General features: G+C 33.0%; 1 protein-coding gene across 37 annotated transcripts in view; it reads right to left on the bottom strand.

Moving 5' to 3' along the window:
- RIMS2 (regulating synaptic membrane exocytosis 2) overlaps positions 1–20,106 on the bottom strand; it is a 595,628-nt gene that overhangs the window by 183,967 nt on the left and 391,555 nt on the right. For 22 of the 37 annotated variants that reach the window (XM_021688297.1, XM_044914274.1, XM_021688308.2 and 19 more), the window contains 2 exons: positions 13,861–14,040; positions 12,850–12,959 (listed from right to left, as the gene is read on the bottom strand). In XM_021688297.1, the coding sequence (XP_021543972.1) occupies positions 12,850–12,959; positions 13,861–14,040 (290 nt within the window). Of the gene's footprint in view, positions 1–11,993; positions 12,027–12,849; positions 12,960–13,860; positions 14,041–20,106 lie in introns of all 37 variants that reach the window. The other 15 variants (XM_021688313.2, XM_021688315.2, XM_021688299.2 and 12 more) reach the window with 3 other exon arrangements.

Raw genomic sequence — 20,106 nt, 5'->3', positions numbered from 1 at the left:
TTTAAAATTGAATTGAGTAAATATTCAGTTGTGAATTTAATTTGTAGATGAGAAAGCTTAAAGATTGATTTAATAAACATTAGATAATATGAAGAATGATTTTACACATGGATATTTAACCATGAAGTGAGCTTTTAAGTGACATCTAAGAAACTCATGTCTTTAAAATAACTATTTCAGCTACTTTCCATCACACCAGGTAGCCAATCCTACAAATGCTACAATTTAAAGAGCACAAATTCTTACATTAATAAGACTATATTTGTATAATACTATATGCTTCAATTGCCTCCACATACAGCACCATATTTAATCCTATAAAACACAAAAAGGAACATCTATCAGGTGGTTGGTTTCTACAGGTAAGAAAACAAAGAGCTGGTTATTAAGGATAACTGAATAGTTATCTAGTGAACAAACAATCTCACATTCATTACCTCCTTTGATTCTCAAAGTAGCATATTGGGCATAAAAGAAATACGGTAAGATTTCCTTTCCTCAGATGAACTGACTTAGGTTAAAGGCCTAGAGTCACATAGTTGGTACATAATAAAGACAGGCCCTGAGCCAAGGTCGAAAACCTGCGCTCTTTCTCTAGTCTATCATCTTCCTAAGATCACATTATTTTTAACAACAAACAGAAGATGGCTTTAGGATTACATTTAGGAAGTCAATGATGGTATGGCTTGAGTAATGGTGGAAGTATGCAGAAAGGTATGAGGTAGGTAGAAGGGAGTTTTTCACTAAATCTCATTAGCCAATTGAGGCTTTGGAAGTATAGAAGAAATAAAATGAGCAAAAGGGAAAGAAAGCAAAATAAGGAGAAATGGCCTCCAAGAAGGGAAGGAAAGATTAGGAAAAGAAATTTTAAAATATTTGTTTATAAGTACTTAACTTCTACAACTGATTCACTTAGGCTTGTGGATTCGAATGAGGAGGGAAATTTTTAAAACACATTTATTCTTCTCCTTGCTCTAGTTCAGAACATGATAGTGGATTATTGAAATACCCAAAATGGTCTTGTCCTCTGTCTCTTTTCTTTCAAGCCATCTTGCTCATTGTCACCAAGTTACTATTCCATAATACAGATGTGATTGAATGCTCATCCTGAGAAAAATCATATGATAAATTCCTTTTTTTAATGATATCCTTGATTTCTCCCATATAATTTTTAGTCAAATCATCATTCATCTACGTTGGCAAGGAATGCTGTATTTAGGAAATATAAAATCCATTGTTATCTAGATATAAATCAAATTTGGAAATTAAGACATGGGTACCATACTTTCCTTGCCCTAGAAGCATTCACAAGCATACAGAGAGGTAGCAAAACAAAGCCTGCCCATACCCTAAATGCTATCCAACTTCTAGAATGCTTATAGAAGTAAGTATTCATTACAGACTGTCAAAATTACTTTATTATTTTTGGTACCTTTGTAACCTGTTTTTTTTTCCTCTTCTTCCTCCTTTCCTTTCTTTCTTATCTACAAGGTTATCTATGTTTGAAATAATGTAGGCAACTATACATTGAGGCTTAAAGGGATAAAATATTTTTCCTTCTGTATGTTTAAGGACATGATTTTTTGATAGGTAGTACAATAGGGTTTATTTAGTCTATCATCCTGACAGTGAATGACTCACTAACAGCCAATTAAAGGTTGTATCTGTTAAGTTTCCAAAACCAAACAAAATTAACAAATAGCAGTAACAACATAGATAATAAATTGGAAACAAAACTATTTGAGACTTTAGATTTCATTAGGTACATCTCCAAACACACTTAGTTTCTATAAAAAAAATTCTTATAGGATACTTTATTTTACAGAAGAGGAAACTGAGGTGCAGAGAAATTAAAGGCCTCACCAGAGGTCATATGCCTAGGAGTAGAAATGAGCTTAAGAGCCAAGTATTGACGTCCAATGGAGTCCTCTAAACACTATAAAACTTGAAAAGTATTAATAATTTAAATAGTCCTCTTAGAGAAAAGTATTCTATTTGCATATTGATTTTTACACATGGATTAAAACATATACAAATGCATTAGTGTATTATGCAGTAACTAATGCTGCAATTTGATCTGATTTATTCCCCCAGGTATTGTTTCTTATGCAAGCGATCTGATCAAGAACAGCATCAAGATTAATAATTTCCTAAAAACTACTAAACAAAATGCATTGAATAAATGGCTCAGGTTTACTTTTATAATCAGGTGTGCTTTTACTTTAAATTGAAAGTTTTCAGAGTTTGTGCTGAAAATACAAAATCGGAGCAAGATATCACTAAGAAACATTAATAATAACAGCTAACACTATACGGTACTTATTATGTGACAAGTATTGTTCTGAACAATTTAAATATACCAAATTCATTAGGAAAGTAAATTTAGAGCGTATCTACATAGCCAGGAACACTATTTAGAGCAGACTAATAGACTAGAGTAGGGCTTGTTCAAGGCAGAATTCGTCATTATCACTCTTCCAAGGTACCTAGTGCTCTGTTGCATTTTTCAGCATCCCTCTCCCTACACTGACTTTCTCCACTCACAGGCTCTAACTTGCTTCCTATAAAGATCTGTATGTAATAATAGCTCAGGTCAGTCTCCTCAGGACTATTTACATTTCAGTGTTCTGGAAAACCTAAAAGCTTTATTTATTAAAATAATTAAGCCACTAGAGAAATGGCAGAATATGAACTATAGCAAGCAGGGGAAGAAATTTCTTAAGCTGAAAATCTACCCAGAACCCCTCAAAACTTACCTCTTCTTTGTATGTATCACAATCTCAAGACACTTTATGTAAGTGATATGCTATAAAATAATTTTACCAGCTGTTTTGTTATTCTCATTATATTATCATTTTTTTTTTATCTTGGGACCTCCCCAAAGCAGGGAACACATCTGATTTGTCAGTGTATCCTCAATAACCACCTAGTACAATACACTAAAAATAGCAGATATTGGTTGAGCTGAACTAAGCCATTCACTAATATTTAAAATAAAATGAATGGTTGAAACCCATGCAAGAAGATTGCTATTTATCTGAAGAGGCATGGTATAGAAATGCATACATTGGAAGTCAAGACTAGAGATCTGCTACTATGTGGATTGAAGAAAGCTGATTATCTTCTAGCTTTCTGCTCCTTTGTCAATGAAGAAATACAGTTTTATTAAAAGATTTATAAGGTTCCTTCTACATCAGAAAGTCTTGATTCTAAATCTAGGACCGAAGCCACAGAATACTGAGATACCTTGGTAAACTATAGGGAGATGGCCAGGGCCTGGTAGCTCTACAAAGCGAACCAACAATCTGGATTTAGAAACAAAAGCACACCAAATTTCCCACGTATCCTGCATGCATCCATTCCCATGATCTCACCCCTCAGTTTTAGATTTATATTTCTTTTCTTTCCTTTACAGCCAAACTTTTTTTTTTTTAAAGATTTGATTTATTTATTTGACAGAGAGAGACAGTGAGAAAGGGAACACAAGCAGGGGGATCGGGAGAGGGAGAAGCAGGCTCCCCGCTGAGCAGGGAGCCTGATGTGGGGCTCAATCCCAGGACCCTAGGATCATGACCTAGGCGAAAGGCAGACGCTTAATGACTGAGCCACCAAGGCACCTCTACAGCCAAACTTTTTCAAAGGCATCTATATTCACTGTCACCTTTCTCTCTTCTTTTAAATCCATTCTACTCAGCCTTCTGCTGCTTACGACTCCACCAAAACTGCTCTTAATGAAGGTTAATGTGATGACCTCATACTTGCTAAACCTAGTGATGGTTTCACACTCAATAGTTCTCTCCCACTTCAAGTACTTTCTTCACCTGTACTCAAAGACACTGTGCTCCATGGTTTCCCTCCTAGTTCTCAGTCTCCTGCTGCTTCATCTTGTCAACTTCTAAATATCTGAGAGTGGTTCAGGGCAGAGTCCCTTGACCTCTTCTACTCTTGTTCTCTCACTGATCTCAACTAGTCTTGTGGTTTCAATCTCTTCTCTTTATGAGAGTAACTCCCAAACAGTCCAAATCTCCAACCTGAAATCCAGACCGAAATTTTAGCCGCCGATTTGACATCTTATCTTAGATATCTAGGACCTAGGTCTCTAACTTATATCCAAAACTGAGCACCTGATGTTCCCACCAAACAATTCTTCTCAAGTTTTTTCCTCTATCAGTTAATAGAAACTCCATATTTTCCAGTTACCTAGGCCCCAAACTTGGATGTTATCACTGAATCTCTCTCTTTTCCCCTATCAGGTAATTCTGCTGGCTCCATCTTTAAATAACTAATAACTATCCAGAATCCAACTACTCCTGTCACTATGGTCTAAGCCACTGTCACCTTTTTCCTGGGTTATTGCAAAAGCTTCCCTGTTTCTAATCTCAATTCTTCCAGGTTAGCCTTAACATAGCAATTAAACTGATTTTATTTCAAAAAGAAATGGCATTATGTCACAAATCAAATCTTTCCATTTCACTCAGTGAAAACAAGATCCTAATATTGATTGATAGATAACATGAGTCACCTGCCCCAGCCCCTTCTGACCACACCTACTACGATTCACCCTGCTCACTGGGTCATACTCAAGTGACCTCTTCCTTGCTCCTCCAACAAGTCAAGCTGGCTCCCATTACAGAGCCTTTCTTCTTGCAGTTCCCTCTGCCAGGGACACTCTTCTTTCCAGGCCTTCACATGGTAATTCTGTCACTTTATTAGGGTTATCTGCTCAAATACTACCTTGGTGGGAATACTTCTCAGAATACATTATCAAGAATTATTTACACCCTACTTTCTTGAACACTATCCATCCCATTATCCTGAATTTTCTTCTTTGTACTTACCAGTATATGAAATGGTATTCTTTTTTTTTTTTTTAAAGATTTTATTTATTTATTTGACAGAGAGAGACACAGTGAGAGAGGGAACACAAGCAGGGGGAGTGGGAGAGGGAGAAGCAGGTTTCCTGCCGAGCAGGGAGCCCGATGTGGGACTCGATCCCAGGACCCTGGGATCATGACCTGAGCCAAAGGCAGACGCTTAACGACTGAGCCACCCAGGTGCCCGGTATGATGTATTCTTTCATTTATTGTTTGCTTCCCCCAATAAATGTAAGGATTATGAAGGCAGGGGGTTTTGTTTGACATGTACACTAGCATATTTCCAGCACTCAGAACAAAGACTGGAACATAGTAGGTACCCCAAACGATTTGTAGAATGAATAAGTTAAAAAAAAATTGTAAGTAGCTAGAAACTCACCAATTATGCTGTTCTTTGAGTCTTAATTTATAGTGCCATGCTATGGAATAAGGATAGTCTCATTTTAGCTCATTAGAGGTATGAAGATCATGTATCTAAGGGACTGGCTTAGGTAGATTGTCATTTGAGAACTCTGAAACCGATTCCACCTACCAAAGAATCTGACCTTAATACAGGGTTAATGGAGATGCTCTGGCTGACTGATCACATATCTCACTAACTGAAGGGCAGCATACACTATGTCTATTCCAAAATATGTGGGCACTTCACAGAAAGATATAAAATAAACCTATCTTTATCTTTATTATTTCCTCCCTTTGCATTTTAAATCAGAAGAGAGGACGGGCATAAATCCATCATTCAATTCAATGTTTGGCCATTTCTAATACATGGTTACAGCTGGAATTCATAGTTACCTCTTTTTTTTTTTTTTTTTTTTTACTCTGATTATATAAGTAGAAGAAGGAATGTAGTAACATCCCTTTAACCTATGGAATTTTCCTTAATCCACAAATATGCCTTAGCCAATTTAAAAACAACCTCCCACCTTAATCTTACTCATGAACTTTACTGTGAAATTCAACACAAACAGTAAATTTGTCTCTCCCCAAAGAAAACAGCAAAAGGAAAAATTAGGTGCCTAGACCTTAATTATAGGTAGGCTATCAAAAGATTATGCTAATTAAAATGTGAGTTGGTATACATAAAATATCCAGAGTTCTCATCTTTCAAATTTTTATTCATTAATTTCTTTCTAGGTCCAACTATTTCCTATGTAGGATTGATCTATATAACAATAGTGATGTTTTACAGTAAAGAGGATTTTTATGTAAATGATAAAAATACATCAATAACGAGTGGGAGGGACTCAACAGTCATTGTCATTTTAACCTTTACAAGCAAGATCAAAGGAATAACAAGAATGCAGAACAGCTTAGAGGTGAAAGACTTAACAGCATTTAGGGCCAACTGGAGCTCAGGAGGCCCAAAAAACCTGCTCAGAGTACTTCCTCAGTTAAAGTATTTACCTTAGTGACCTCCTGGGAAGTCCTTATTCTTCTGATACATTTAAACGTACTTAAATTTAAAAAATGGCATTAAATGTCCTTAAAACTTGTTGCACTCTAACATTTGAACATTTAAGAAGATATATCTACATTTCAGATCACTGATACAAATTTCAGTACATATAAACATAGCCTTTCGTAGATACTAAGCAAAAATCATGGAGGTTAAAATATAGATAAAAATGACACATATGTAAGTATACACTAAAAGATTATTTAAATTTTTATTTTTTTATGGAGAATGTTAATATTTTATAAAACTTGATTTCATTTTATTTATTTTGTAACATTATTTTCACCTTCTCTTACCTATAATATCCTAGCGTATTTTAAGAATTTTATGCTGGAAGGGGTGTTAATGAATAATTAAATTAACACTCCACAGTAAATAAAATCACAAAATTATTTTAGTGCTAATTAAATATCACACAGAACATTGTAGACATTATAACAGATGAAGACATGGAAGAAAGAATATATTCAAGACTAAAGGACATTTTAACTAAAGTTACTGAAGCAAAAACTATTCATTTTTTAATATGGCCCCAACAACAAGGGCAGATTGTTATGATATAGAGAAATTTTAGAACATTGTTTTTTTTTTTATAACCATCTTAAATTCTGACATTCTGAGTCAATACCTGTAGCTATATTTGATTATCAATTACTATAAAACATACACAGTCCTGCTGTTTTTGAAAGAATTTAGTTGTTGCTAGGTTATAGAATTAAGTCACCAATAATCATAAGAAAACTAAACCTAAGTATTGAAACTGATCTTTTTTACTCACTCAGGCAATATATTAATTCATGTGTATAAAACTGAAAAATCTATAAATATTATAAGTATTCATTTAATATTGTTGAACTAATTATTAAGTTCATATCATTTTCTAATTAAAAATTCTGCTTAAAATATTTCTTAAATCACTCTTTTAAAACAATTTCTGGATTGAAAAATACCTATGTTGTGTTTTTCACAAGATAACTTGGCCATCACTTTTTCCCTCAGAATCTTAAATGACCAACAAAGCCAAACTTCTGACTTTAATGACATACATTTCAATAGAATAGGATTGTACTAGGATATTTTTTCTGTTTATTTAATTTAAGAAAGTATATTCACACACATCATAAGTGTTAATACTGAGTGTCTGACATATAGAAAGACATGATTAACTTCATATTAGACTTGCCTTTTTTCCCATTATTAGATGGGCTTGGTGTTTCTCCCTCATTGTCTTCTTAACATTGGAAACAGACAATAGTGGTTAATAATTAAGGTCATTAACAACCCAAATAAAAACCAAGCACACTACAAAAGATGAAATCACACACTAGGGAAACAAATTCATGCATTAAACATGACATCTCACATTAATGAACACAAGAGTAAAGTATATCCTTCCCATCCTATGAGAAAAGTAATAAAAACAAAAATAAAATGAGGAATAAAGAGTCATTCTATAGTAAGTTAGAAAGATTATAGTTACGGTTTTATGTTAATTTAATAATTGATGTATTCACTAATTAAGTTAATTTTGAGAATAAAGCATAAGTGACAAACTGGTTCAACAAATAGGCTTTATCTTAATGAAGTGAAAAATAAATAAAAATATTAACTACCACTGAAGCTTCCAAATTAATGATTTCCTAAAAAATGACTTTCCTGTGGAAGCCAATTCATGAACAGTGTGAAAGCATTTCAGTGTTCATATGGACTAATATGAGATACATAAGAATGGGCAAATAGGAAAACATTAATTGTACAGCTAAATTAAAATGAAATTCATTTTTTATCATATTCTCTAAACATGGGATTCCTATAGCATTGCAGGAAAATGGAAGATGCGTGATACTCAGAAGAGAGATAGTTATACATTTCTGGAAATAATGCAGCTAAAAGTGCCTTTGTTTCGTGGTCAGATGCACTCTGATGATTATTCTCATCTTTATGACATTAAAAATAGTTACCGATAATCAGTAACTATAGCTTAAGAGTCTTGTGTCTTATACTATAAATACATCCTTGAAAATACATGTTATGCACAATATACACAAGGACATTGCTTTCACACAGTTGAAAAGGAGAGAACATAAGGCACATAAAGTACACTCTTCTGTTCACAAATGAAAAGTGATGATGAGTTAAACATGATGAAATTAGGACTACAGTTATTCTTCATTGTTCAAAGAAATTTAAACTTTTTTTAAAAAACTGATATCTTAGAAAAGATTAGGAGTCAATTCTGTGTTTCAAATAAAAATAGTGAAAATTTGATAAAAGAAGCATATTAATATATTTACTGATTATATAATATTTTAAGTTTTAAAATCCTTTCAGGAACATTCTGACAAAGAAAGTGGCAAAAATTATGACATGTAAACATAACAGGGACTTAAAAAAACACCAAAATGAAGGCCCTCCACACCACTCAGAAGACAGACTCTTTAGTAAGAAATTATGATTGTCAATAAACATTAGAGCAATATTGAGCTGGGATGAAGAACAGGAATATACGGTTAATTGTTCTTATTTTATGAAAAAAATTTATGAAGAAAATTGTGATAGTCTCTAAAAATTTTAATAGACTTTATATTCTGCTCTATATTTACTTGTAATTTGCCTCTACAAAACCAAAATTCTTTAGAGAAGAGGCTAGGACTGCAACATACTACTCAGTGTAACCCACAGTAGGAACTCAGTTTTTAATAAATAAATGAACTGAATACAGAGTTGGGGTAAAGGATAGGTATGAATTTGATCAGAGGCATTGTCTATAATTTTAGTTTGATTTAAATATTAAGGAACATGTTCAGATGGATAAATTAAATATTCTAGTAAGTTATCTAGATTAGATAGCTTATATAATATTTCTCCATTAATAAAATCAGGCAATTTATTTAAAAATCCATACTGAAAAATGAACTTTTTATTGTGCATTTATAAATTTAGAGCCCAAAGTCTTATGTGAAATTGAAAAGTCATACTTCTAAAACATTCAGTTATTTATTTTAGACACACAGACAGACCTGCCTTGACCTCTTCACCCTGCTTTTCTCCCCACTGCTCTTCCACATGCCCAGTTTCTTCATTAACTTCTGTATTTGCACGAGTAAAGAAAAAAATAATACCAGATATGTATATTTGTTACCCTTAGTGACAAAAAATTTCAAATTATTCATGATATAATGAATGACTATAAGGAGATTAATAGATTATTTTTAATGAGTTTCTCACATGTTATGGAAGCAAATAAGTATTCTATTAATAAATTATCATATTATCTCCTTTTATGATGGCTTTGATTTGTGAAAGAGAAATTGTAGCCCCTAAAATATTTGCATATGTGATAACTGTGTAAAGTGTGCAAAATATTCTGTCTATAAACTTGATACATTCTTAGAAAAATAATATATTATCTTTTCTTCTACAGAACCAAAAAAAAAAAAAAAATGATATTACAAACTCTCTTTTATTTTCACAAAATGCCAGGACATCAAAGTTAGGAGAAAATTTTTAAAAATATTAATGCCTTAACAGTTGTTTAGCACATTGTACTTTTCTTATATTGCCCCTATTTTTTCTGGTTCTCAAACAAAGAGAAGATAACCAATATTGTACCATCATGAAAACCAACATATCCAAGGTTTTAAATTAACTTACTTAACAGACTAAAATATAACCAAAATCAAAAGGAGTTAAAAGTAGGAGTTACTCATTTTTTAGTTGTTGAACAGGATGAGAAAAATAAACACGTCATTACCTTGATTTTAAAATAATGCCATTAAATTACTTCTGACAACTTTTTAGTATATGTGCTGCCGAAGCGAGCACAACTTCTGACAACTTTTTAAGAGATAATCCAAACATCATTTGATTTAGACCACCAACTGATAGCCTATTTTGGGTTATGCACCTTTAACTTCAGTCGGAATTTGAAAACTTCTAAAAGAGATATTTTGTATCTCCATTAAAGCTAAAGAAAATTACACAATTATGTACCTGCTGAAGTCTTCATATCAACATTTACAAAAACACTGCTGAAATCATTCATACGATCAAGCAAAACAAAACAAACAAAAGTCCTTTTATCTCATACTGGAAATGGTAAGGGAGGTTTTAGCTCTCCTTCCTTTTACTTATAAAAAAAAATCACAAAGAAAGGGGATATTAAAGGAAAACCATGGTTTTAATAGATTCTATAGGGCAAAAACTGATGGCATATACAATGTTGGTTGACAAGCCCATTAAAAACTTCCTGAACCCCGACTTTCAGCATTAGCTCTATGTTGACTTTCTGGTAGGTTTATTATTACAAAGAACAGAACTACTCACATCTCAACAGAGTATTGCTATAAAAGATATTAAAGCTGAATTTTTTAAAAAGTTGTGACATAAACTACGTTTCTGACTTCATATGCCAAGTGAAGTCAAACTCTGTCTTTAAAAATTCTGGGGAGACAAAAAATTTCCTACATACCACAGAACTTTCTTTCTGGAAAGTACTTTTTAAAATTATATAACCCATTCTAATGCAAATAATTAAGAACTACAGAAATGCTGCTGTAATCTCCTTGTCAGACAGCATAAGAAAACATTAGTCATAATAGCATGGAGTTGCTTAAAATCATGGTACGTAGGATAGAAAGAACCTCAATATAGAAGGCCATAAATCACTCAGTAACTAACAAAAACACAACTGTTCCAAGTTATATAAAGCAATAAAAGTATTGCTTCCCAAATGCAGTGCACTTAAAATTTTGTTACAAATAGGTTATAGATATCTTAATATAAAACACATTTTAATATAAACATCTATAGAATGACAAGATTATTTTAGGGATATATTATACACTATTTGAAGTAGTTTTTCAATTTTTAAACAGTGTTTCATGCATTCATTCAACAAATATTTTTTGAGGGCCTATAATGTGCCAGGCATTATTCTATGTGCTGGAAATTCATAAGTAAATAAAACAGTTAACAATTCTTTAAATTTACAAAGTTAATTTCAGAATTCTTTCATTGGCAGAGGAATTTTTATTATTTAGTAAATGTATTACACTCCATATATCATGACTCAATATTTTCTCTTGAGGCATAAATGTAGTGTAGATAATAAAACTGTATATATTTAACTTTGGTATACCGTAAACAGTCTTGGTACAACATGAAAAGTGATGTAGGAAATACAAACCACAATCACTATCTAATTCAACAACTTTCTTTTCTAGAAAGTCAAATTTAATAACTGAAAGATCATCATAAATACGAAATGAAATATATGATGATAAGTATCACTAGACTAGGTGTACATCTTCAGTGACATAAACACAGACTGCAATTGATATCTTTGGTTAAAAGTCCATGACATATAGAGTTCTGCTTGAAAGGCAAATTAAAATTTTTAGAAACAACATTTTATCTTGTCATTTAAAGGAAGTTCAACTCTTTGAATTCTTACTTGAATGAATCAAAGAAACTTAACTCCTTGGTATAATTTCCAAGTAAAACAAAAGTTGAACACCAAAAATCATAAAAGAAAATCATTTACCATATATAAAAGTCTACACAATGGAGGGACATCAATTGCAGTTGGGTTTATTTTTGCTTACACAGCCCCCCAAAAAGGCTGTCAGCACAAAACAAACCCTCCTTTATGTACAGACCTTCATAAGGTTCTATCTCCTTGACTCCATTGTCTAGGAAAAACAAAATAAAAACAAAACAAAAAAGGGAACCAAAGCACAGGGGTTAAAAACAACAGAAATTTCCAAAGGCACAAAATGTATGTATCATCCATTAAAGAAAAGTTAAATGGTGATTTAAATATATATATATATATGTATTTTTTTGGCAAAGCACATCCAGTTACTAAATAAAGGGACCATTTAAAAAATGAGGTTAAAAATTATTATATTCTATCATCCATGCTTTTAGAGGTCCTTTATCTAAGAATTTATAGATGTTTGGGGAGTATGCTCATCTGTGTATAAACAAATAGTGTTTCTTAGGCAAAAATTTGAAAGTATTAAAAATATCAGTACAACATGCATCTTTCTTTGTATATTCATGATTACCTTTTCTCTGGTACTCCAGTTTTGAGAAGGATCACCATTGTTGTGCATCAGCTAACCAGTCCTTTGCAGTGTGTGAAAATTGATTTGGCTAGTTACTAATAAACTTTATGTAACTATCAACAATTACATACACTTAGTTGTAGCAAAGAAATATCATCCAACTGCTTATTTAAGAGTATTAAGTTTACTTTTTAAAATGCATTTATTCAGATTTTGAAAATGTGCAAGAGCAATAACAGTAGGTTATTTTACCTCCAAATATTACAAATTTTAAATGCAAAATATATAACATTTATAAATATATTTATAAATATAACTACTAGCAAATGCGGCTAAGGCGTTCAATTAACAAAAGAACGCTAACACAAAGGTAGTAAAAAAAATCTTGATTCACCTTAGCTTCCATGTGTATTTCCTACATGACATAATTAGAAATAAAACTTACTTCTCTCCAATGTTCCCTTTGGCGGAAGTTGTGGAAGTTGCCGGCCCCTTCGTCCTGCCACTGGAGTACTTGATGGGCTGGTTTGGACTGACCCAGTACGAGGATGAGACCTACAAGATACACCATCGATGCTCATTTTCAGTAGGATGAATGAAATAATTTGAATACATTTGGTTCATATGATAGCTGTGCAAGTGCAATTTTAAAAGAGGTGTAGCTGCTGATTAAAAGGTTAGGAAAGTAGGACAAAATATGGATATTTGAATGATTGTCGAAAGATGTTTCTACTTTTGTGTCATATGCATACATACACAGATACATGCACACAAAATCCTACAGTAACGTCCATGGAATTGTTCATGTAAATTAGTATTCTATCCATTCGAAAGCAACAGGAGAGTTCTGCAGCTCAAAACATAAAAGGTAATGTTTTACATTTCTTTCTACCAGATTTTAAACTCTCAGCACTACTAACCTCCCTCCCTTGATCCAAGGAGATTTTTACTCAGGCTTATATTAGATATCCCTTTATTAGAAAATATCTCCTGAAACTACAAATAAAACCCTGAACAATTCAAAATTCAACTAAAGAAGGTACTGGTTAATACATGATATTAGTATTGATAGAAAGAAACAAAAATCTAGTTTTAGTTATTGTCATTATGATGATTATTCCAAACGTGATGTCTAATGGACACAAACAATTTCTCATTCTGTAGGAGAAGAACATGATAGTTATGAGGTGCATTATGGGGGGATTTACCCAGGACTCCTGATAAATGAGAAATCACAAAACAAATGTGGTCAGGACAGTTAAAAACAAATTACAATGGTAGCCACACACTATTATATCCACTGAATATAAATAGTGTGCTTACACTGAAAAGGTTAGTATCGATTGTTATTAGTGATCAGCCAAGGATGATAGAAGAGACCATTTAGCTGCTGGGAAAATAAATAGGTGTGCTGGTGGGGCAAAGGGGAGGTTAGTCTGATTGATTTATCTTTCACCTCGATAAGGCAGGTGAAGGAGGGGCAGATCTTCCAGTCATTAATGAAGGCATCGACCTCATGAGGTTTGTATCAGGACGCTCAGTGGATCTGGAGCGGGTGGTGGTCCGCTCTAGGAGAGGCCGTTGTTCTGTTGATCTGGATCTGTGATATGGCTGTCTATCTGCTGCTTCACAATCCCTGAAACGTTAGTCAAAAAGCAGCTCAGTTGATCTTTAGTGCCCTTCTGCTATTTGGTTATGATGCATCAAATTGATTTTGAAAAAGGTCATTGTTTAATATTATTGAATTTGCAAAAACATATTCTGAGCAATTTTCACTAAACTTCTTCAGCATATCTAAGGAAACCAAAATCTGCCTTTAACAGCAATTCCCAATGAAGCTACTAGGAGTTGCTCAGTTATCATCAGTGACAAACGAAATTGCCTGCTTTCCAAAATGAGCTCCCTAAATGGAACAGGTGAAATATGTGAAGTATTCTATTTCAAAGAATTCAATGGCTTTTCCTAACATTTCTCGTAAGAGTGAAGAAAACCATATAAGCATTAATTCTAAAGCCACTAAGGTTATTATATGTCAACTGAGCTATAAAAAGGCTTTAGGCACAAAAATAGTATATTGATGCACCCAAACATTCTAACAGAAGAATCGAAATGTTGTAAGAGAACACTGCAACTTCGCAGGCTGTAGTCATACTAGTCATACTTAAACACATGGTCCACAGGAAGAATCACAGACAACTGGTTAATCAGCCAATCTATGCCCCCTATCTTGGGGCACTTTAGCAATGCCAACCGATACCATTCAGAAATGTATTAACAGATCAAAAATAATAATGGTTCTGAAACAATGGGATCTCTTTGACCACAAGTAGGACCAGTATCAAAACCGAACCCTTGTTGAAAGAAGTATACTTAAATTTCAGGAACCCATCATTACTGACTTTTGTATCCCTGGAATTTAGCATGCTTTTAACACCTAATGTGTGATCAATAAATGTTTTCCAACACCAGCCCCACTATCTGCGAGACAACCCTAAGAACACAATTTTGGCTCGAGAGCTCCAAAGTAACACATACGCCAAATTATACTTCAAACTGTGCCCTCCCCATCTAGTTGTAACCATAGAAATGGAAATGCTTACATATTATGGACTGTAAAAACAAGCATTAGTCTCCCCCAAGACTAATGTAAACAACTTCCACTTCACCTGTAAGTTCTCCCAATCTCATTTTTGATAATGAAAAATGTGGGCAATTAAAGAAAAACAAGAAAAGAAAGGACACAATTTCCCACATGTATTTAATTATATGGCATATAATTTTGGACCAGCAGACATGAGATTAGATGACTTTAGGAAGTGAATGCTGGGATTATTCTACAATATAGCTTGTCATTCTCTTACACTTTAAATTTACAAGGTAATAATACATCAGTCACATCATTCTAATATTTTAAAATCCATGTGCCATGATATGATCGATTTCCTAAGGTAAATTTAGTATTTTAATATAAGTATATCCAGGATATGTCAAAAAGCTGACATATACAAAGTGTAAATACATATACAATATTCAATTACTTTCAAAGAGAGATATAAAAAAGGCAACCTGATGGTATAAAAATTTATAGTTCTATTTCTGTTCCTGAAAAACTATTTGAGAGAGAACACTTTTCTTTAGAAATAAATGTGCTAAATAGTTTGTTAAATGTTTTTAGTGTACATATCTTTGTATAGCTTCATCACAGTACATAAGCAGAAGCAAAGGAACATATATATATCTTAGATTCCTTAAAACCTATTTTTTTGGAGAGTACCAATCTTTACATTATTTTCAGATTTCCTATTATCTTAAGTTAATAATAAACTTATCTTATTATATGACATGTAGTGACAAAATTTTGTGGAATGTCTTTGACTACCCCAGCAGAAAAGCAGGCTAATCTTTCCTGTATTTATGCAAAATTTGATTTATTCTGATTCCATCAAGCAATTTTCCCAAGTGAAAACTAAGATGTTAGGATATATACTCTTACTTCTTTGACACTATATTTTAAATAATTGAAATACATGATTGTGAGTGAAATCCAGAGAATTATTTCAAATTTGTTGCTATGTTCTTAAAAGGATACTGTTACTTTTATATAAAGCAAACAGGTCACTCTTTAGGAAATATCCCTTATTAAAATTTCTCTTTAGCGGAAAAGTGGTTTGAAGACTATATCAATGTTTTAAATTCTGCTTGTAATTCTTCTCTCCATATTCATAAATAATATGAATTATATGATTTCCATAGTGTGAAAGGAAAATTGGTTGATAAGTGAAACACAGACATACACAAAAAACCCACAGTAGAAGGTAGCAATTTCCTAAAATGTCTACCATAGTTAAGGGGAATGAAAAGCTACCATATTTTAAACTTAGATAACACAATAGAAGATCAACACAGGCTCCTGCTCCCACAATTGGGTGAGAATAAGCCTTCCTAAGTAGGAACTAAGACAATGACTTAGAAAATTGAAAGCAGCAATGCCTACGTCTTACATATAACACCCAGTCTTATAGCAGGTTCTTTAAGGGAATGAGATATAAACCTTGACAACTTCTACCTAAATTCTTAGTGAATTTTAGTTTTAAGATAAGAACTTAAAAGTAATTAATTTTGAATGATAGCAACTGAGATGTGGGAAATACGCATTTACAAGGCATAAAATATTTTAGTGCCTAAACTTTGGTTCTTAACTTGGGGTCTATATTTCAGTGTAAGTAGTTTTCTTTGTACCTCCACTTAATTTACTTTATTTTACTTTAGGCATTTTAAAACATTCTTCTAAAAAGAATGGCCATAAGTTTTCCAAGACCGCCGAAGGGCAAGCCATATAAAATGTTAGGAACCATGCATCTCTAGATTTAAATCTTTCTTAAGGTAAATAATTTTGCTGTCTTTTAAAAAGTGATATCATTTCTAGTAACTTGCTATCTTTCATGGTTCTATTTTTTAATAAATAGTTTATAATTTGTAACATATGTGTAAAATAGTTCAGATTTTTGCATGCATCATTTACCTGGATAAATACCAATTACCGCTCTGCATTATTTAGGGGCTCCTATTCCAAGCTGCAAGCGTTTGCAGAGGACCTGTTTAATAGCCCTTCCACAAACAGAGCTAATTCATCTTGACTGATAATACCGTAACAGGAGCTAGTATTGTAACAACTCAGTTTTATTATTTTTTTTTTATTTTTTATTTTTTACAACTCAGCTTTAAAAGCCTATAATAGCACAGATAGACATTGAGCTGAGGATTTCTAAGGGAAAAATAATTTTATAATCATCTTGTAAAGTTGTCCATTTTGAGTTATTTTTCCCTTCACTATAGTTGCTCTTAAAAGACTTTTTAGGGGCGCCTGGGTGGCTCAGTTGGTTAAGCGACTGCCTTCAGCTCAGGTCATGATCTCAGGGTCCTGGGATCGAGCCCCGCATCGGGCTCCCTGCTCCGCGGGAAGCCTGCTTCTCTCTCTCCCACTCCCCCTGCTTGTGTTCCCTCTCTCGCTGTGTCTCTCTCTGTCAAATAAATAAATAAAATCTTTAAAAATATATAAATAAGGGGCGCCTGGGTGGCTCAGTCGTTAAGCGTCTGCCTTCGGCTCAGGTCGTGATCCCAGAGTCCTGGGATCGAGCCCCGCATCGGGCTCCCTGCTTGGCGGGAAGCCTGCTTCTCCCTCTCCCACTCCCCCTGCTTGTGTTCCCTCTCTCACTGTGTCTCTCTCTGTCAAATAAATAAATAAAATCTTTAAAAAAAAAAAAAAGACTTTTTAAATTTCCAAGTATCTGGCACAGCTTTCTACTTATTTCATTTACTTTTCCTATTCTCGATTTACTTTTCCTATTCTCAATTACAGCACAATGTAACGGAAGAATAAGGCAGTGGGCCTTCTTTTCTATAACCACTTACATTCGACCATCACAATGATTCAACTCCATAAAAACAAAAGCTCAATGTAGAGCATCTCTGTAAGTATGACAAAAAAAATACTAAAAATACTCAAAAAAAAAAAAAGAGAGAGAGAAAGAAAGAAAGAAAAGAAAAAACAACAACCAGCACAATACAAAATTTCAAAGTAATTTGCAGATATTAGTGAAAATTATCCTAGAATATGACTCAGAACTTATAGTCTATGATAAATTAGACAGGCTCATTTCACACTTAGATTGTAAAGATGCCATAAATAAATGTAAAAGGTTTTCTTAAAAAATAAACTTGTAAAAAGTGAAGCTATTTATTCTTTTTTTTCCTTTTCATAAAGAAATTATTTCTCTAATGCTGAAATCTTATATTAAAAAAATTTTCAATGTATCTCTAAAGGACAACAAGTACATCTCTCATTTGGGGCAAGAAATGTCTTCCTTGTATCCATATTGTGCAATACAGTAAGCTGATTAACAGCAGAAGCATTACACTTTTGATAAAATATATTGAATGTCTAGAGATTTTCTGAGAATTAACTGCATAACTGAAGAAGTAAATACAGGATAAAATGTTAAAAATAGACGTTTTAGGGTAATTAACAAAAAAATATATATTTATATAATATAAAAAATCATTTACATTCTATGACTCAACTCTATAATTTTCATGCTCATCATAAATTATAATGTACAAGTCAACTTCTTAAAAACTCTAGTTTATATTATTTTAGTATTGCTTCCAAGGTAAAGAGAATTGCAAGACACACAATACTCACCATGAAAATCATGGTAAATAAAGAAAGAGATACTGTGTACAGATAGGAACACTTTTATTATCCTGGTGGAAGATAGATTAATTTATCCTTAGGCATGATAGCAACTCTTTACAGAACATTTCTGCTCATTTAAATGTAAATTCTGTATGTTAGTTAAAAGTAAGTGAGTTTATTCAAAAATAATAGCAGTATCTAGTGTTAGCCAAGTTAACAACCTAAGATGTGAAAACAGCAATAATACATATAGTGAGGTGAGAAAGTAAGACACTTCTAATGTAGGAAAACATATTACTGTTACTGATAAGCCTAGTTTATCATCAAAAAGGGAAGTAAACTGTTCTCATATCTAGAGATGCATTTTTCTTAGAAATAGGAGATAGCAAGAAGAAAAGATTATATATCTCAATTTCCTGAAGAAAATTAGGGACAAATGCAATACTGAAAAATAAAGATATATTGTATTATTAAATATACACACATAGAAACATAAAATCTGTAAATGTCTTGAGGATATTTTGAGTATTCTATTAAATATTTATAAGATTCACTGTTATTTTTTACTTCAAAAAATAACAGAAACAAAACCACAAATAAGCAGGGTTATTTACTCAGCAGCAATTAACATGCAGCAAATTAATACATCTTTAAAATATATTTTTTAAAAATCCTGAGATATATAATTACCATCAATAATCTATAAAATTCTTACTTTACTAAATAGATAATTTTCATTGTCAGTGGATGTTCAAGTTTAATAACATTTTGTCAATTGTAAAAAATTATTGTTATTCCACTACGGTAGGGGATCCCTATGCTTTCCCTTCCCAGGTCCTCAAATTTTCCATAAAATAACAAACATTTTAAAGATGTATGTCTAAAAGACCAAATTATACATGGTTACTGTAATATATGTGTAAATGTGATGAGGCTTGGTCCTCACACTAGAATCTGTGTTCAACAGTTTCACTGATCAACTCTGAACAATTCACTAATCTTCCTTCGTTTTGTTGGGTTTACATGGAGAATGGAATGGGCACAGTGTGATGAGCTCATACACACCGCTACCAGCTGCCCTTAGCTGCCACTTCAGGTCACTCCCAATCACACAGTCAGAGGTGGTGGTCAGAGGATTAATTCCCCCAACACACACATACACACACACACACACACACACACACGTCTAACACAGCAAGAGGTATGCACATTTTCAGACATAAATACTGCCTTACTCACAACTGATGACATGATGAAAATAGTCAATAAAAAATGACTAGATCTCAGATCTGTACCTCTGAAACAAATAATGCAATATATGTTAAGAAAAAAAAAAAAAGAAGATAGCAGGAGGGGAAGAATGAAGGGGGGAAATCGGAGGGGGAGACGAACCATGAGAGATGATGGACTCTGAAAAACAAACTGAGGGTTCTAGAGGGGAAGGGGGTGGGAGGATGGGTTAGCCTGGTGATGGGCATTAAAGAGGGCACGTTCTGCATGGAGCAC

Source organism: Neomonachus schauinslandi, chromosome 4 (genome assembly GCF_002201575.2).
Source record: "Neomonachus schauinslandi chromosome 4, ASM220157v2, whole genome shotgun sequence".
In the NCBI taxonomy this organism is placed as follows: domain Eukaryota; kingdom Metazoa; phylum Chordata; class Mammalia; order Carnivora; family Phocidae; genus Neomonachus; species Neomonachus schauinslandi.
This window is presented reverse-complemented; position numbering and strand designations above follow the sequence as displayed.